We start from the raw sequence: 19,597 nt of genomic DNA on the forward strand, positions 1-19,597 counted from the left end.
AATTTTTACAGTGTAGTGCACTGATAAAATCCTAATCAAAGTAACTTTTACGCAATGTTAGATTTTTTTTATTTGAGAAATATGGGTTATACCAACTGACCGCTTCTTACACCCAATAATTTCTTTGCTAATTAGTGTAATGTCACAGTATTTTAAGTGACAAACTTGACACACTTTATGGTTTCAAGTTAAGTGTGTGTATGTTATTTGACTTTCAGTATTTCAAAAACAATCATATAAAAAAGTTATTTTTAGTTCGTTTTGACCTAATTTGTCCTTTCAATTTTGAATATTATGTGAATAACATAGACATCATCTGTTTTTTTTCTATTATTGTGATATCGTGATACTTAGCCTGGAAATCATCAAAATATTGAAATGTTGCTGTTACTTTGCAGAAATTTGGGGACTGGTAGGGATGTTTTGAAGTGATTGAGATGGTGTCCATCTATTACATAACCTATGGCTGCCTGTCGTCCAGCAATATCTACATCCTATATTACCTGTCTCTTCAGCTCTCTGATCCAACAATAGCAGCACTTCCAAAAGTCTTGAAAGTTTTCAAGAGAAAGAAATTTATTTGCAGGTTTTATTAAAAATCGGCCATTGAAATACCAAATCTCTTCTCTTTAACAAGATATCTGTTATTAAAGCTGTCTCTTAAAGCCAACTTCCTTTGCAAAGGGGACTGTGTGGGTTAAACAGCCAATCCAAGTTGTAACAACATATCGAAAGCCAACGTTTGTCAACCTCTACTTCTAATTAAACAGCCTGACGAGCTCCCAGCATGCACCATGAGCTCACATGTGCGACCTGTATTCCCATCCAGGATCAATAAATCTCAGCTGCAGCCTAGCCCTGTTAGTCTGCTGTTAAAGTATTGACCTGTGAGGAGGATCTGTGTACAGCTCCAGCAGCTGACAGCTCAGATGGAAAGAGAGGAAGAAGAAGGAAGTGGAGAGAGTTTCCCTATGAGCGGGCATCATGTGTCTGAAACTGAGAGTAGACACGTCTGAGTCTCTGAAAGGATCCTTGTCTGTACGACTGGGGTCACGCAGGCCTCGTTGAAGCAGCATGCTGCTGCCTTTTTACATATTTGATGATACACACAGAGTTGCCTCTTAATTTGGAACGCCAGCTAAAAATAAAGCAGTTATTTTAGTCTGCAGTGACGGGGATGTGTCTCTGCTGAAGACAGAAATATCTCTGTGTAGAGCAATGAAAATTAACTGACTACAAACTGCATCCTGCATAAAACACTGTTTTTCACATCATAAATCTTCTGTTTATTGCAGGATGGGTGTTAGATTTAACTATTGGTGAAACTGACTTTTAGATTTTTGAATGAGTCATTCCTTCGTGTCTCTCTTCTTCATTATTTCACTATCCTGCTCCTAAAACCAACATTATTTTTTCTTGTTTTCCAGGTCTTCGAGCGTCCCTCCTCCTCGCGGGATTCTTCATGCTGTTTGGAGCAGTCCTGAGGACCATCCCTCTGTCGGAGCAGCGTCTCAGACGATGGTGAGTCTCCTCTGTGAGCACAGTGCACTGCAAAAAACTGAAATCTTACCAATTGTTTTAGTCTTATTTTAAGTAAAAATTGTCTTATTAGACTTGATATGATCCACATTAAACTTATCAGTCCAGAAAAATGTCTTGTTTCAAGTTATTTAAAGACAAAATGAGGTCTGAATTGGTTGTAAAAAGTAAAATAATCAGATAATAGAACAAGAAAAATTTGTAAATTTGCTTGAAACTAGAATAATGTCTTAATACAAGTGACTTTTTTATTGTTTCATTTGCAGATTTTTTTCTGACTTGTTACAGCAATTCAGAGCTTATTTTTCTCTTAAAATAACTTAAAATGAAACGTTTTTTCTGTACTGCTCATCCTAATTTAAGTAAAAATTGTCTTATTATACTCAATAAAAGCCACAGTCACCTGAGGAGTCCAGAAAAATGACCTGTTTCAAGTAATTTAAAGACAAAAATGAGGTCTAAATTGCATGTAAGAAGAAACAAAAATCTGCCATTGGAATTATTAAAAAAAAATGCTTGAAACTAGAATAATGTCTAAATGCAAGTAACTTTTCTTCTATTTCATTGGCAGTTTTTCTTTTTTTAACTTGTTGAAAACAGTTCAGACCTCATTTTTCTCTTTAAATAACTTGAAATAAAACATTTTTCTGGACTGCACTGCAAAAAAATGAAATTTTATCAAGTTTCTTGTCTTATTTTAAGTAAAAGTTGTCTTTTTGTACTCAAAATGAGCCACAATCACCCGAGGAGTTCAGAAAAATGTCTTGTTTCAAGTGATTTAAAGACAAAATGAGGTCTGAACTGCCTGTAAGAAGGAACAAAAATCTGCACTGCAAGAAAAAAGAAATCTAATCAAGTGTTTTTGTCTTAATTTCAGTAGAAAATGTCTTTTTAGACACAATATGAGCCACATTCAACTGACCAGTCCAGAAAAGTGTCTTATTTCAAGTTGTTTGAAGACAAAAATGAGGTCTGAATTGTTTGTAACAAGTTGAAAAAATCTGCCAATGGAACAAGAGAAAAGTTTCTTGTATTAAGACATTATTATAGTTTGAAGCAAATTCTCTTGTTAATTTATCTTGTTCCATTGGCAATAGGAAATTAAAAAAAAAAGTTTGAAAATTTGCTTGAAACTAGAACAGGGGTGGGCAAACTTTTTGATTCGTGGGCCACAATGGGTTCTAACATTTGACAAAGAGGCCGGAGTTGGAGCAGATGGATAGAGGGCTCTGGTAACCTATCAGGGTATCATTCGTTCATTCCATATCCGTTTTATCCGTGTATGGTTTGTTCTTTCGTTATTCTGTTTCAAAACAAAATCTAAAAAAACGAAGAAATTGACTTGTTTTTTTGTTTTTCTGTTTGAAAACCAAAACGGAAAAACGGAATTACAGAAAACCAGAAAAACGTGGTTTTTCTGTCCTGGTTTTAAAAATGAAAAAACAAAAAATAATAAAATATTGTGTCAAAATTGTTTGTGTGATATTTTGATATTAAATATGAACTCTCTATACAGAAAACATCAGAATTGCAGGGAAAATAAAATATTAACAAGGTTTATTCATTTAATTTTTTCAAGTTCGGCGGGCCGGATTAAAATGTTTAATGGGCCGCATATGGCCCCCGGGCCGTAGTTTGCCCATGCCTGAACTAGAATAATGTCTAAATGCAAGTAACTTTTCTCTTATTTCACTGTCAGATTTTTAAAACTTGTTACAAACGATTCAGACCTTTTTTTGTCTTAACATAACTTGAAATAAAACATTTTTCTGGACTGGTCAGGTGAATGTGGCTCATATTACGTATAATAAGACATTTCCTGCTGAAAATCAGACAAAAACACTTGATAAGATTTCAGTTTTTTTGGCAGTGTGGCAGCAGACAGGTGAGGGGTGCTTCATGTATGATGATGATGATGAGGAGGCAGAGCGGCTCCTGGTCTTCAGTGTAGTCATTATTTCCATAATTGGACTTGAATAGGCAGTCGTCACTGGTGAGGAGATGCTACTCGCTGTAGCAGAGTGAGTTTACAAAAGCACAAGAATCAGAAACACTTTTTGGATTTTTATTCGTTTCTGTTTGGGTTTTCAAACATGAGTTTCAGTAACATGTTGTTGAACACACAGCGGTGAACGACGGGCTTGTGTATCAGCTGTATTGATCCAAGCCAAGGTCCTGTTCCTCCCTTCAAAGCAGAGCCCTGTAACTGATCGGCCGGCGGTCAGGAGGCATTTGGCCGCCTTTGACAGACAGTTCAATACTGTGTGGATCTTTTACATTCCTTTTGTGTGTCCTTGCTGCCTCTCTTATCAGACCGTCCTTCATTTGAAGACAGGCCATCGCTAGGACACATAAAAGCCTCCATTATTCTGTGTTTCTCTCTCAGCGTTACTCATGAGCTCACCGCTCCTCGTTTCCAAAGAGCAGGAGCTCAAAGAAGGTCGTTTCAATTATAATTTGCCTTTTAGAAATGCAATTTCATTGAATATTTCTGAGTGGTAATCCGTCTAATGATTCCTATTGGGCTCGACAATGAGGCGGTTTATCATAAAATATCAATACTTGGAGGAAATTGTATTTCCACAGAATGGGTCACGAATCATTTTCACTCCCAGGGTTTGAGGATTTTTAAAATAATTTTGGCTTTTATAGAGCGGATAAATCAATTTCATTCCTCCTTCTCTTTCTCTTGGTTCATGTGTCCGGGTGAGGAAAGCCATTAGTGGAGCGAACGGCAAGTGTGAGAGTGAATCAGGGCAAGTGTTGGGAAATAATGAGCTCATCTTTGAGGGTATTATCACGCTGATGTGACCCAGGTATAAGGTTGTACTGCTTTACAGTGGTTTGTATTAACGTGAAGAGCCTTCTCCGTCCACATTCATCCATCAACCAGAAGATGAACAGAAATATCAAGCTTCTCTTCTCTTTGTGTTTTTTAAAAAGAGCAATTTTCTGTCTGCTCAACTCGAGCTGTAAATTGGACAGAGATCCAGGTGTGTACCCGGGTCAGGGCCGCCCGCTGCGCTCTCATTGCCCGATAGGATCAGCCTTTCACAGTCTTGACCTTTCGCTCTTTAGATTCAGTATTCAAGTGGAAAAGCAGACAGCGCAGTGAAAGCCAAGACAGCGTGAATCACTCTGCAAATGTTAGCTCCGACACAGCGCGGCCTCATTTGCATATTAAATGTAATAGGTTACGGCTCTTGAAGCTTAATGGATGACACAGTGGATTAAAAACAGTGAAGTACAAACTGATGGAATCACGCAGCTCCACGCTTCACCAGTAGATGTCACTCTTTGCTTTACAGTGGATGGAGATGGAGCAATCAGACTGTGAGGGCTTTTGTTTGGAGATCTGGGCTGTGTGAGGCTTTTCCTGATCCCCTTTAAAGCAGGGATGGGTCTGGGTCGGCAGCTCACAACCTGTGAGGTTCCTCTGACCCTCTTTGACCCTCTTTGACCCTCTCTGACCCGTAGAGGTTTAATAAAAAGACAATCATGAGTTTGCTTTCAGGCTTTTTGACTTTTGAATGACCTGCCCGGAGGGGTGTTTGATAAAATCCCACTTTTTAAGACTTAAAGTTTTTTTTTCCTTTGACTTTTGTCTCATTTAATTTTTTTCCCTCTTTATTTCCATTATTAATTCTGTTTCATTCTTTTTCATACTTTTGATAACATCATTGATAATTTCAATTTCTTCTATTTTATTTGATTGGCCAGGGCGCTGTTGAAAGAAAGACTTTTTAATGAAATTTATCTTTATTTTCATTATTCTTTGATTGCAACAATCTCTGTTAATAGAATTCTTTTTTCTAATTTTTGTTCAATTTTTCTGTTTTTTTTTTTTTTTTATTTAATTTAATGAAACCAATTTTTCACATACTCTTATTTCCTTTGATTGGCCAGGATAATCTTGAAAAATTGACTTTTTAATGAAATTTATTTTAGTTTTCTCAATTTTTTTATTGTAATTATCTCCTTTAATAGCATCATTTAAAAAAAAAAATATATAATTTTACTGTTTTTTTTCTTTATGAAACCAATATCTTCACATACTTTTACTCCTTTCACTGCTTTAATTGCTTTTATTTTTAATTGATTTAAAGATTGCATATATTTTAATGCTTTTATTTCATTTTTTTAAAATTACAACTCTTTTTTTATCGCTTTTATTTCCATCGTTTTTTGAAGGTCAGCGTGTAGTAGCAGAAAAACTTGGTATTTAATGTTCATAAGTAAGTTTAGATAAGCGTAAGATCCCCTGAAGATAAAAATAACTGTGCTAACGTAGTATGAATGTTTTTGTCTTCAGCGGAGGCTGCCATCTTGGATTTCCATGCTTCTACAGCAGCACAGAAAGGACAAACTTAAGCCACATGTGGTTTTGTATTTAGTTGATGGTTGCACGAAATAAACATTAATCATAACACGTTTAGTTGTTGTCAAATGAAGGATCAAACTCATGCACTCAGGAGCCCTGACCTCGCGGGCCACCGTAGCTTCACCAACTTTTATTTTCTTAAATCTTTTATTTATTTTTCTATTCAGTTTCTTCGAGAAATGTCTTTCAAAGCTTTTACTTCAACTATTATTTTACCTCTCACTGTTTCACTGATTTTCTTTCACTCTCCTTTTTTTCTTCGTCTATTCGTCTTACGTTTTATACTTCTTACATCTTTTGTCCTGCCTCTGTTGAGTATTGACTGCATCTTTGTGTCGTCTTGCCTGTTTGTTGGAGCACTTTGTGAACTCTCATTCTGAAAGCTGATCCATAAATAAAGTCTTGTTGATATCATTTGGAGAAACGCCGGCTCCAGAGATCACGGGCTGTCCGGCGGCGATCAAACGCTGTGTTTGAGTTTCCTGCTCAGTTTGAGGAGTCTCCTCGCCGCCTCCTGCAGATCTGTTTGTTCCACATGCTGTTTCATGTTTCTCTGGGATTGTTTTGGCCGTCCTCTTGTGGAAGTGAAGTGTTTCTTTGTTTTGAGTTTTTAAGATCCTGTCTGTAAAATCAAAGGCAGTTTTTGAACCTGTTTGAGGCTGAAGTTCCTCTGGTTTTATCTCCAGGAACTTTGTGCAGCTGCTGCAGTCCCATCTGATAAGAGGAGTGTTTGTTTTGTGGAGTTCAGATGAGGAGAGGGAAGCGGCGTTGCATCAGTCGGTCGCTGATTAGCCCTCGCTGTGATGAGGTCTGCTCTCAAATCAAAGACATCACATTTTTACCTCCTCAGCCTCTTGTTTTCACGCCTTTGCTCTTTTCTTTTGCTCGTCTTTGTCTGTCTCTGTCCTGCATCCAAACAAAGGCCGGCTGTGTGATTAGTAAGTGTCTATCAGTCAGATCTCAGACTTTCTTTTAGACGCCGTCTGATTGGCCATCAGGACACATTGTGGGCCTCGCAGCGGGCTGTCTTATTACCGTGACGATTGCTTTGGTGTCATTTTCAAGACAGAGTTTGTCTGGCCTTTGTGTGACGGCAAAATTGGGTCCTGTCAGCCCCGCGAGATCAGAAACACGGGGTGGATTTTTACCAGAACGCCGCTCTTTTGTCTCAGTCTCCATCAGATTTGGTCTGACAGGATTCATCAATTCCCATGAAGGCTGGAAAAAGCTGCTCCCCTTCCTTTGGCTGTGCTCCTCCTGCCCCGCGCAGCCCCTCGTCCTCACGTTAGCCTCCATCCGTCCTCATCACCTGTCACATTAAGGCCAATTTTCACGCTCACATCCATCCTGAGAGCTCCGACACAGAACTTTAATAGTTTTTGAGAAGTGACCAAACTTTTATCTTGAAGTTTCAAACACTCTGGAAGTTTCTTTGGCTCACTTTTTATTTGGTAATTGTTTGGCTGGTTTTGTTGGCACATTTGTTTTCTGTAATTAATAAAGGAGAGGATGGAGAATATAAAATGCTTTGATACTTACAGAATAAGGGAGTCGAGAGTTTCACAGTGACAGACTTTAATTGATTATTGATGCTTTCATGTAGATATTCTGGTTTAGTCAAGGTGACTGATTGTATGGACCAGGGGCGGCGTCATGGGTGGGCCCAACAGTCCCAGACCCACCTTAAACTTTTCTTTAAAAAGATATTTTTTTCTTTGAAGAGGAATATTTTAAAATTTCGTCACTTTACGCTTTTTTTTTGTCATTTTCAGATGCCCTGTCTTTATAAAATGAGCCAAGTTTGGAAATCTCTAGCCTGTTGGTAAAACGTTATGACTAATTTAGCCTCATGTTAAACCAGTACAACTAGAAAATGACTTGGGAAAGACTGTAGATTTTTGTGTTTTAACTGTGGTTGATGTTGCTGCTCTTACAGCCTGTAATACATGGAAAATTGAGGCGTTTGAAACATACATAGTAACAATACTATATCTTAACCTGACACGCCAGACCCACAGTTTCATATATCCGCTACGGAAATATTTCACTAATCCATCTGGGTAGCAGCTCTTCGAATTTGTTTTCAGAGGCGGGATCTTAAAAAAAAAACAGCAACTGGTGATTGGACGACCGTTCTGATTAACACACTCACCACAGACCAATCCACATCAAGCCACGGTATGATGAAGCTTATGAACAAGTGCTGCCGTTTTTGTTAAGTTAACTTAAGAATCAAAGGAACGCTGACAAGTACGAGAAAAATATTTGAAGCAGGCAAAGCTTATTGAGAAAACGGTTTCCAAACGGTTGCACCCACAGCTCCCGCCTCTCTTCCCTGATTGGGCCGTTAAGAATTTATCTGAGTGAATTCGTTGGTCAATGGAGCCTGGCGAGATGGATCTGCAGGAGTTCAGAAACTGAATCAGGCAGGTCCATCTGCTCTGCAAGGTTAACTGTATCTGTATATGCACAAGTCGTGCATGCTTTTATCTCTTCTCGCCTGCACTACTGCAATGCGCTTTACACGGGTTTAGGCAAAAATGCACTCTCGCGGTTGCAGTTAATCCAGAACTCTGCAGCACGACTTTTAACAGGGGCCAGAAAGCGCGAACATATCACCCCAATTTTAGCTTCTTTGCTCTGGCTCCCTGTTAATTTTAGAATTGATTTTAAGATCCTTTTCTTTGTTTTTAAAGCTTTGAATGGACTGGCCCCTCAATACATCACAGACTGCCTCCAAATTTACATTCCAGCGCGCGCTCTGAGGTCTGAGGGCCAGTCCCAGCTCGTGGGGCCTAAGACAAGACTTAAAACCAGAGGGGACAGGGCCTTCTCTGGGGTCGGTCCCAAACTCTGGAACGCTTTGCCCCACCACGTTCGAATGGCCCCCACAGTGGACTGTTTTAAGTCTCGTCTTAATGCCCACTTTTATTCTCTGGCTTTTAACACCGCATGAGTTGTGTGGTCCTCTGTGTCTTTAAATTTATTTTATCCTATTTATTATTTTAATTCATGTTTATTTTATGGTTTTATTTATTTTATGGAGCTGGCAGAGCTTTGTGTATCTGCCTTTATTTTGTTGCTTTTGTACAGCACTTTGGAGACGTTGGTCTGTTTTTAAAATGTGCTATATAAATAAAGTGGATTGGAAGTGGATTGGATATATCTACAGTGTTATAGCAATTTACTAACTTTTGTAACTTAAGGCCCTCCCAAAATTGAAATCCTGGCTTTTCCCTGGTATGGAGAGAAATCCAGAGATGTGGAGAAAGGCTTCAATGTTGTGCTGCAGACTTTTGTAGAGAATGAGTTCACCGTCTGAAGCCGCCTTTCCACCAAGCAGACCAGTTCGGTTTGTTGTGGCGTTTCCACTGACTTATCCCCGGACAGATCCCCAAATATCCGAGACGAGCAGTCCCACTTTTTGGGACCCTTCCGTATGGGTGCCAGACTGAACCGATCCACACTCAGAAGGTGGAGCTACAACACTGCAGACCGTTGATTGGTCAAAAGAATCGTCACTTACCCAGACAGCAGCTGCATTTCTCCTGGCGGCTCACAGACTTCTCTGAAACAAAGTTTGATTGTTCTTTGTATCAAAGAGCTACATGCCAATCACAGAGAGGATGAAATGCTGCATGTCTTCATCTGTGCTCTTTGTTTACTGTGTCGCGTTTTTCTTCTTCGTTGGATTTATAAGGGAAACTGTGCTGATTGGTCGCTGTGATGTTGAAGGAACAGGCTCGTGCAGACAGATGCAGAGGTGGAAAATCACCAAATATGGCGAGATGTCTGATCCCAGCTGCTGATTCTCATCATCATCATCTCTATGAAATTAACAATCTCTGTGTACATTTTTCTTTCCACAAAAGATGTGAAAAAGAAAGAAACCTGGTTCATGTAGAGGACAGATTTATCCCTCACCTCTCTTTGCTCCTGTCGTTAATAAGACGAAGGAAAATATCAGAGTGGTGTTCAGCTGTGTCCTGACACTGGGTTCGTTCCTCGGTGGCGGCGGAGGTGACTCACTCGTTACAGCAGACAGACAGACAGAGTGGATGTGTTGAGTTCAAGACGTGAGCGACAACCCAGATAATCGGGATCTGATAAAAAACAGGACTCAAAATTTGTGCCTCAATTTGCATTTGTTAGAAAGTTTCCCAGTTAATTGAGCCATAAAGACTGAGACAGATAAAGGAGGAAGGAGAGGATGAATAAAAGGAGGAGGCCCTGAGTGTTTCCAGGAGGTGCTGCTGTGTAGGCTGGGATGTTAGCCAGCCTTAGATGTGGGAAGGAGATATAGAGCAAACATGCTATTCTCCAATCAATCTGTCACTGACCGCTGCACTTTGTATTCCGCCTCGACACGGAAAACTGCAAACCCGGGAGGGAACAGACAGCGAAGTTAAAAAGAGTTAGAGGGCAGAGAGGGAAACATGCTCTTATGTGCAAACTGGAGGTCCGAGGTGCTGGTTCCTTTCCTCCTCTTTAACACACAGCTGGTACCAGATTCAGGACAGAGTTTTAGAGACTGAAATCTGTTTACTTTTTATGTAAGGCCGTGTTTTCATCTCCTTCTACATGGTGGACTCACACTCTTAAAGATGGGGAACAGTGTTTCTCTTTAGCCTTTATTTTGTCCCTTTGGTGCCCCCGTAGTGTCTTTAAATGATTTACAGCTCCCTGATTTTCTCATGGTGCTGTTTTTTTTATTCATCCCTCATTTCAGCCTCTGTCATGGACGCTTGATTTTAGCTGCTGTCCCTTAAAGGCTCCCCACTTTACAGACCCCCTTCTCTTTGATTGGCCAGCCCTATGGAGGCTTGTTGGGGGCGGAGCCAAAGGCATGCCTTGATGCTTGAGGCTCGCACTCCCAACATAATGTGTCATGAACCAGTTAGGGGGTCCTCAAGTGATGATGAAGTCATTTTAGCAAGTCCAGTAAAGACCTCATTAGGATCTTGTTCATATCTCGTCAGGATCATGTTAAGATCTTGTTCAGATCTTGTTTAAATCTTGTTTAGATCTTGTTCAAATCTCATTAAGGTCTTGTTCGAGTCTCATTAAGATCTCCTTAACATCTCATTAAGATCTTGTGAAGAGCTTGTGAAGATCTTGTTCAGATCTTGTTTAAATCTCATTAAGACCTTTTTCAGATCTTGTTTGGATCTTGTTAAAGGTCTCATTAGGATTTTGTTTAAGTCTCGTTAAGAGCTTGTTAACAGTCTTCAGATCTTGTTTGGATCTTGTTAAAATCTCATTTAGATCTTGTTTGAGTCTTGATTGACCCTGTTTGAGTCTTGTTAAGATCTCATTAAGATCTTGTTAAGATCTTGTTAAAATCTGATTAAGATCTTCTTAAGAGCATGTTAAGATAGTGGTAGGTCTTATTAACACTTTGTTCAGATCTCTTTGAGATCTTGTTCAGATCTAGTTAAGATCTTGTTAAGATCTTGTTAGGATCTTGTTGTGATCTTGTTTTGATGTTGTTAGCATCTCATATAGATATTTTTGGATTTTGTTCAAATCTTGTTTAGATCTTGTTAACATCTTTTTCAGATCTTGTTAGGGTCTTGTTAAGTTCATGTTAAGATCTTGTTTAGAACTTGTTAAGATCTTGTTCAGATCTTGTAAAGATCTAATTAAGATCTTATTTAGATCTTGTTAAAATCTTGTTCAAACCTTTTTTAGATGTCTTTAAGATTGTGTTCAGATCTTGTTAAGTTCTGGTTTAGACCTTCTTCAGATCTTGTAAAGATCTAATTAAGATCTTGTTTAGATCTTGTTTAGATCTTGTTTAGCTCATATGCTGAGTGCTGTATGTATGAACATAGCATTGTTTCTTTATGTCCACCTTTAAAATGAGATAACTGAATACCCCCTCTTTAAATTTAATTCCCACACTTAGCCGTCACATCTTCCCACTGAACACAGTTATCCTGAATCTTCCTGAGTCATGTCAGAATTAGCCCTCCTTGTCCTTTACTTATCCTCATCTCCTCCCTCACGCTGAGCCTCTTCCTCTGTCTCACATCTCTCTGAATGAACCGTGTCTTTAGCACGATCACACACATACACACACGTACACACACACAATCAGGCGTGTGCTGTCTCAGGTGGTTTGCTGTCAGACAGCTCCGTAATGGGAGGGCGCGGGGGGGATCTGGTGGCATCCGGGGACGTCTCAGAGGACGTTTGTTTCACACCTCACAGTCTGAAGGTGCATGAGTAAGACTGCAGGTGTTTATCTCTGTGATTATTATTATATAATATTCATCCACTGCTCACACATGGTGTTATCTGACACAAAACATGGATATCATCACACCTTAATGTTGCAGTGTTTGATGTCCTTAACAGTATAAGAGTTTCAGACCTGCTGGATTAAGTTAATTTCTCAAAGGAAATTTAATTTCCAACCCTTTGAATGATCAATAAGTCATTATCAGGGCAAAAAAAGTCAAAGTTTGCAGATTCAGGCTTCTTCTTCTTCTTTTTTTTTATATGCGAGAAAGTGGATAAAGAGTTTTGTGTACAGGAGTCTCAGATGTAGAAAAAAAGCTCCTGAAGACGCCACCTTGAGCGCAGGGGGTTGGTTATTTTTGCTCATTTTTTGCCCCAACACACTGCAAAAAGTTGAACTCTTATCAAGTGTTTTTGTTTTATTTTGAAAAGATAGAAAATTTATTTTTAGACTTAATATGAGCCACATCTACTTGAAAAATGTCTTGTTTCAAATTATTTAGAGACAAAAATTAGGTCTGATTTGCTTAAACAAGTAAACAATTGCCAATTTTCTTACTCCATTGACAGTTTGTTTTGTTCGTCAGAGCAATTCAGACCTCATTTTTAGGATCCCAAACCTGTGGCGGGTTCAAAAACGCTCTTATTTTCAAATGCCTGGCTTTTACAAACTGTTTGTCCTATTCAAAAGCTGTACATAGTGGTTTTATCGTCAGATTCTCAAATTTCTGACGGTCCTTGAATGTATCACACGTGACGTCAGCAACATGCCGAACCGGCGGGAAAGAATGATTATTTTTGTGAAATGCCATCAACATCGTGTCTATTTAGATGTCCTCTTTGAAAATCTGCAGAAAATCAACCGTTTGCTCTAGCTCAATTCTGTAAAAAACAAATAATTCTACACTCTTTACTGCTTTAAATAAGCCCCGAATGATCGATATGTGTCCTGTATTAAAATCTACAGAATTCTTTGAAAATTACCTTCCATCTTCCTGGTGTCGTGTTTAGCTTGGGGCTGCTCTGCACCAATGAGCAACAGTTGGTGTGTCCATAGCTTGTAAAAATGAAAATACTTCCCTCTTCTTTGATCCAAGACTTAAAGTGATTTGTACATAGTTATTCACAGTTTTCATTGTTTAAGGGTCAATATTCAGAAAATTTCAATGTCCACCTGTCTTCATTGAATAGTTTCTTGCATTCTGGTTCTGTTATATTGCTGAGACATCATTGAGTTACATCTGTCTATAGCCATGGTTGTCTTGAATCTTTTTTCTGGACTGATAAGTTGAATGTGGCTCATATCGAGTATAAAAAGACAGTTTTCACTTAAAATAAGACAAAAACACTTGATAAGATTCCTGTTTTTGTAGAGACAGAAGGAATACGTCGTCAACCTCTGTCTCCCTCTTCTGTTTCAGGTTCATCCACGGAGGTCAGTTTATGAACGGTTTAGCCGGCCCCACCATCATGAGCGCCGGCCCCTTCCTCTCCACCACATGGTTCGCCACCGACCAGAGAGCCACAGCGACAGCCGTGGCCTCGCTCTTCGCTCACCTCGGAGGCGCCGCTTCCTTCGTGATCGGACCCCTGATCGTGCCGTCGCCCAACGACACTGAGACAGGCGTCCTGGAAGCACCCCTCCCCGACAGCACCATCCGCTCCAGGATCCAGCTGGTCATGTATATAGGTACTGAGGGGCTGATCGTTATTTAAATAGGACTGGGGTATAGTTGGGACGTGATTAAGATTTTATTTTTTCCTTACGCCCCCCCCAGCGTCCAAAAAAAACGTGAGGGACCCCCCCCCCCCCCCCCCCCCCCCAACCATAAACAACATTTTTGTATATAATCACACCAGCAGTAAAGAGGGCAATTTCTCAAATTAGCATGAAGGAAACTTTCCTTTCGATAGGCTGATCTAATCCGTGTATAGTTCGTTCTTTCGCAACACAAAATCAAAAAAACAAAAAAACTGACATGTTTTTGCGTTTTCTGTTTTAAAACCAAAACGGAAAAACGGAATAACAGAAAATCAGAAAAAGCACGTTTTTCTGTTCTGGTTTTAAAAATGGAAAAACAAAAATTAATAAAAGATTGTGTCAAAATTGTTTGTGTAATATTTTGATATTAAATGTGAACATCTCTATATAAAAATTAGGCAAATAACTCACATTGAAGGTTTATGGCTGCAGACATATATAAAGACCAATATTAAAAAAAAGCCCAGGAACATGTCGGTTTAGACCTTAAATGTGAGTTATTTGTCTAATTTTTATATAGAGATGTTCACATTTAATATCAAAATATCACACAAACAATTTTAACACAATCTTTTATTATTTTTCGTTTTTCCATTTTTAAAACCAGAATAGAAAAACGTGGTTTTTCTGATTTTCTGTTATTACGTTTTTCTGTTTTGGTTTTAAAACAGAAAACGAAAAAAACAAGTCGTTTTTTTTTTTTTTTTTTTTAATTTGGTTTTGAAACAGAATAACGAACCATACACGGATTCGATCTCCTCACAGTAGCCATTTTAATTGTTTGTGTTTTTTTCTTCTTCTGCTACTCTATTGGGTTTTCCCGGTCAGTGACGTGTGCATTGAAAGTGACGTGTGCACAAGTGGGAAATACAGTCTATGGGGAAATACCATTGTGGACCATGCAGGGTACCTTTATATAGGGGAGTATAAACCAAAACCTCTGAGTAAAATACGAATGGAAAACAAACAAAAAAAGCATACAAAACTTAACAAATTAAAGTTGGATGACCCCCCCCTGAAGCCAAAATAAAAACCTTATGGCTCCCCCCAGTGCTCCAAGAAAAGGTTGAGAACCCCCCCCCCCCGTTTTGGACCAGCCCCATATGCGTATAAATATTGATCAGCCCCTAACAGAAACCTTTCTGAAGGCGTGGAGGATTGATAACACCTCATTTCAGCATCATATCAACCACGCCAAGGGACACAAACACAATCAGGCGAGGGGTGTTGAAGAATTTAACACTTAAGCCAAAAAAAACTTAAATTATTATCTCCGTAACCACCCCTCTGAAAAATAGATTGAGAGTGTTATGCTTAACTGATTCAGAAAATTAAAAGCAACACTGAAAAGAGAAACAAGCACGCTGCGACGAAGTGAGGCTGCAGCTTTTGTTTTAACACGAGGAGCTTTGTTATTAATTTTTCACGGCGGAAGAAGGAGCCTTTTATGAAGCTAAAGTTTTCAGGTCATGGATAAAAAATCGAGTCAGATGGATGAAAAAATAAAAAATAACATCACATGTTTTGAACCTGTGTCTCTGCGTCCTTTCAGAGCTGGCTGCCATCGCCGTGATCTACGCGGCTGTCGTGCTCTACTTCCCATCGCGCCCGCCGATACCGCCGAGCGTGGCTGCTGCGAGCCAGAGACTGAGCTACAGGAACAGCATGTGCAGACTTTTCAGGTAACGCCAAACACACACACTCTCACACACACACACACACACACACACACACACACACACACAAAGTCATTTGACTCTGACACCTTTGTGCTGAGTTTGCTCTGTATGCCTAACCCGACGTGTCCTCGATCCAGCTCCTTTGTGGACATGTAAAGCAGTAAACTCTGGCGCTGATTTTGGGATTAGTTTCAGGTGCTGTTATGTTTTACAACATCAGACTCTGAGAGAAGAGTCGGGAGCATATTTCTTCAGATCAGTTCGCGCTGTCTACCCCTGTCTGCACAACCATTAAGGCTTGTTTGGGCTCTTATTTACCGATGCATCACGAGCTTCTCATCTTGGAAAGTTAAAGTGACACAGTCTTTGGTTGGAGAGGGATGCTGAATCTTAATGAAGGCCTCTGTCACTCACCTTCTGCCTGAGCTGTTATCAAAGAAACTGCAGCCTTCCCTCTAGGTTAATTACTAAGCTGTTATATGGTATTTGCTGTTAAAAACCACCTCTGCATCTGTAAAACCAGGGTCGATGGAATCTCAAGATACAGCCGGCTGATAGAGGAAACCGCCGTGCATCACTCAGAGTCTGCAGACATATTGGATTTGTCTGTTTGATTAAAACTTTGTTTTTTTTTTGTTCCTTTATGATCTTAAAGTTGGAAAACTTTCCACCCTCTGATGCCTTTTAAAAGAGATTTTTAAGTCAGACAGAAACTTTATTTTTCATGTTGTTTTCCTTCTCACCCTTTTAAGTCATGTCACTGTCGTTTTTGGAGCACATTTCCTTCCAGAGAGGATATTACTCACACGCTGAGCCAAAGGTAGGGCATCCTGGCCCTGAGGCTCCACCGCAGTGTGTCACATTGTCTCAGGTTTTGAGGTTAGTGTGCTTTATTTAGTGTTTTTACTGGATCTGATTATCCAGAAAACCTCAAAACCAGAGCAGAGGAGTAAGAGTTTTTCTTGCAGTTCGTACGGTGACTATTATATGACCATTTAAAGGAGCAGTGCGTAGAAATGAGAATTTTAGCGACATCAGATTTTAGACTGAGTCCATCACTCAGCGACTCTCAGCCTTTACAGATCAAACAGGATCCTGAAGATGGCGTCATTTATTCTGATCCTCATGTTGATGGCGTTGATGCTGAGGGACATGTCTCATTTCTAGAGAAACACCTGGCAGAAAGCTCCATGAAGCCTCATCACCCTCTGATAGCTCATGTTCAGTTTGACAAAGCTAGCTTTCAACAACAAAGCACCAATCCACCTCGGACTGTCAGAGAGGAAAGAAAACTCTCAGAGAAACGCTGACGTTTGTTAGACCATACCATAAACAACAAACAATGATGTTGCTATGGAAAATTTCTCCAGCGGTATGTTGCTCCTTTACTGCAGCGTCGTCCTTCAGACCCAACTTCTTCATTGATGTCTCCCAGCGCTGAAACTCTACACCCAAAGGAAGAGGATTGGTGCCACTGAAAAAAAAAGAAAAAAAAATCATTTTTTTTCATTTATTATATTTTTTTTTCTGTGAAACAAAAATACAAATTTCTGAGGTTACTGTCAAAATTTTACAGAAAAAACATTAATCCTAAAATTTTAAGACAAAAGTCAGAATTCTGCCTTTTTTCAAAGAATTCTGAATCAGAATTTTAAAAAAAAATATGTCCAAATTATTTTTAAATCTGTTTTTTAATAAAAGTTAGAATTCAGGAATTAAAGTCAGAATTTAAAAAAAAATAAATTCATCAATTTTGTTTTCTCATTTCTATTTCTTATAAGAAAAAAGTCAGAATTTTGACTTTTTTTCTTAGAAAAATAGTTATAAAAAAATTTGGCCCTTTTTTTCCAGTGGCCCTAACCCTCTTCTGTACCGTTTTAGTTGTTGTCTGTCCCAGTTTCTCTTCATATCTTCCTGATCTTTTTGCACCAAAATGTGATGAATTTACACCAAAGACTGTATATAAAGTGGACAGCGTGGCTCTGTTATTTACCATTGTACAGATTTGAAGTCGAAATTTCTCCGTCACAGCGCCGCCATTGAAGCAGTAGTGCAGCCAGAGTCTGCGCAGTAGACACTGTGAGGGATTCTGGGAGAATCTGAGTGGAACCAAGTGACAAAAATAGTAATTATTTGTTTCTTTCTTGAGTCTCATCACTTCTTAACTCTACCTCCATAAAACCTTGTTTTTAACCTTGTATACATAATGAAAATGAAACTTTTCAGAAAAAAGAGGACTTGAATACAAGACAGCTAAATGATATCTTCAAACCACCACAACAATCAGACGTGAAAAACATTTCTAGCAGGTATATTAATTCTCTAAAGTTTGACCTCAGCCCATCTGGAATGACTGGGGAGATGGATTTTTTGACCTATACTTCAGCCAGCCACCAGGGGGAGCAGTTTGCATCACTCATGTGATGCATATTTGGGATTCTCCAGCAGAAGAAAACTCTCAGTACCTTTTCTTTCCTGCAAAACAGCAAAATAAACTCTGTCTTCTTCTTCCTCTTCATCAACAACCGCTGTCGTCGTCTTCTTCTTCTACTGTAAAACAACAACCTCCCTCCTCTCTTCCTCTCTGCCTAGGACCTGCAGCTAGACTCATATCAAAAACCGTGTTTTGCTCTTTCTGTCCCCCAAAATCTGCCGTAGACAAACATGGCCGTTAGTTAAAAAGAAAAGGAAAGTTTTATGGAGATTATTTTCCACTTTTTTTTAAGATACTTCACATAAATAAACATTTTATCTCATTGCCAACTTCTACACACTGCACCTTTAAAGTCCAACGTGGGACTAACTGAGCAGCCTGTCAGAGACTGAGGGATTACTCAGACATTTTGATTAACCCTGACAAACATCTTCGTCTTCGTCTCGCACCTTTTATGTCATTTCACAGCCGCTCTGTCCTTTATAACTCGTGAATCTCTTCCATGAGTGTGTTCCTGATGCTTTCATGTAAAAGAAATCTGAGCCCAAGAATATTCTGCAGGATTCTCCACCCTGAATATCTGGTTTCTGTCTCTAACATGAGTCTATATGAGAACGTCAAAAGGCTCCTGCTTGTTGAATATGAACAAATATGTTTTGAGACTCCTTCTTTAAAGTGACAGCCTCTCAAGTTGAAGTGATGGCGACTCCTTAGAGTTGGACGCCATGTCTTGATACTTCCTCCCTGAGTGTTTTTTCGTCAAGAGAGGAGCTGGAAAGAAATCTGGAGACAATGATTGAATCATACTTCCTCACTCTGCTGCAGCACCCACATCGCTCCAGCCATCACACGCATCAACCCACGCCGTTTCCGTCCTGAGGGCAGCCAGGAAGCCGCTCTGCTCAGCTGTAGTTTGCTGTCTGTTTGTCTGGCCTGTGGGGCAGCGAGGCCCGTGGCTGTGGCCAGGGATTAAAGAGCTGGAGGGAGCCGGGGGGAGCTGGCCCGGCCTTGTTGGCGGCTCTCGGCCCCCCTTGTTGAATAGAATAGCTTCACTGCAGTGCCATGCTTTGGACAGGGCTGCTGACCAGCACAGAGAGGCTTAGCTCCTGTAAGAGCTCCCCTCAGATACATGACGAGGGGCAGACTGCTAGTTTTGGACGGTTGAACACATCCACACACACAGAGAGCGGCCAGTTGAACTAGGCCATCCAGCTGAGAGGCTTTCTGTTCCTCCTGTGATAGGCAGTCATCCAGTAACCTGTTTGGGCAGCATGTTGTATCTCTGTCCGGTAAGCCTGGATCTGGGTGTCCACTCGCTCTGAGACAGAGTGTAGACAAAGTGATTCATATTTGAACTCCAGAGACCCACATTAGCTCATTTTATGCAAAGCTAACTGAGGGAATCTCTAGAAGATTGATTGCAATCCCTGCAGCCATTTTAGCTTTTTTATTTTAATGTGAAGCACATTCATTTCTCAAACATGATTTGTAGTATTTCTCTGCATTATTTCCAGGAATAGACCGGTCATCTGCGCTGATATTTGACATTTTGAGACATA

General features: G+C 39.7%; 1 protein-coding gene across 1 annotated transcript in view; it reads left to right on the forward strand.

The window, feature by feature from the left end:
• slc49a4 (solute carrier family 49 member 4) overlaps positions 1–19,597 on the forward strand; it is a 79,998-nt gene that overhangs the window by 4,539 nt on the left and 55,862 nt on the right. The window contains exons 2-4 of the mRNA XM_074695274.1: positions 1,428–1,521; positions 13,585–13,853; positions 15,478–15,607. Of these exons, the coding sequence (XP_074551375.1) occupies positions 1,428–1,521; positions 13,585–13,853; positions 15,478–15,607 (493 nt within the window). The remainder of the gene's footprint in view (positions 1–1,427; positions 1,522–13,584; positions 13,854–15,477; positions 15,608–19,597) is intronic.

The sequence above is a fragment of the Halichoeres trimaculatus genome, unplaced genomic scaffold (assembly GCF_033239565.1).
Source record: "Halichoeres trimaculatus isolate MK-OKI-2021-1 unplaced genomic scaffold, fHalTri1.1 fHalTri1_scaffold_19, whole genome shotgun sequence".
Taxonomy (NCBI): domain Eukaryota; kingdom Metazoa; phylum Chordata; class Actinopteri; order Labriformes; family Labridae; genus Halichoeres; species Halichoeres trimaculatus.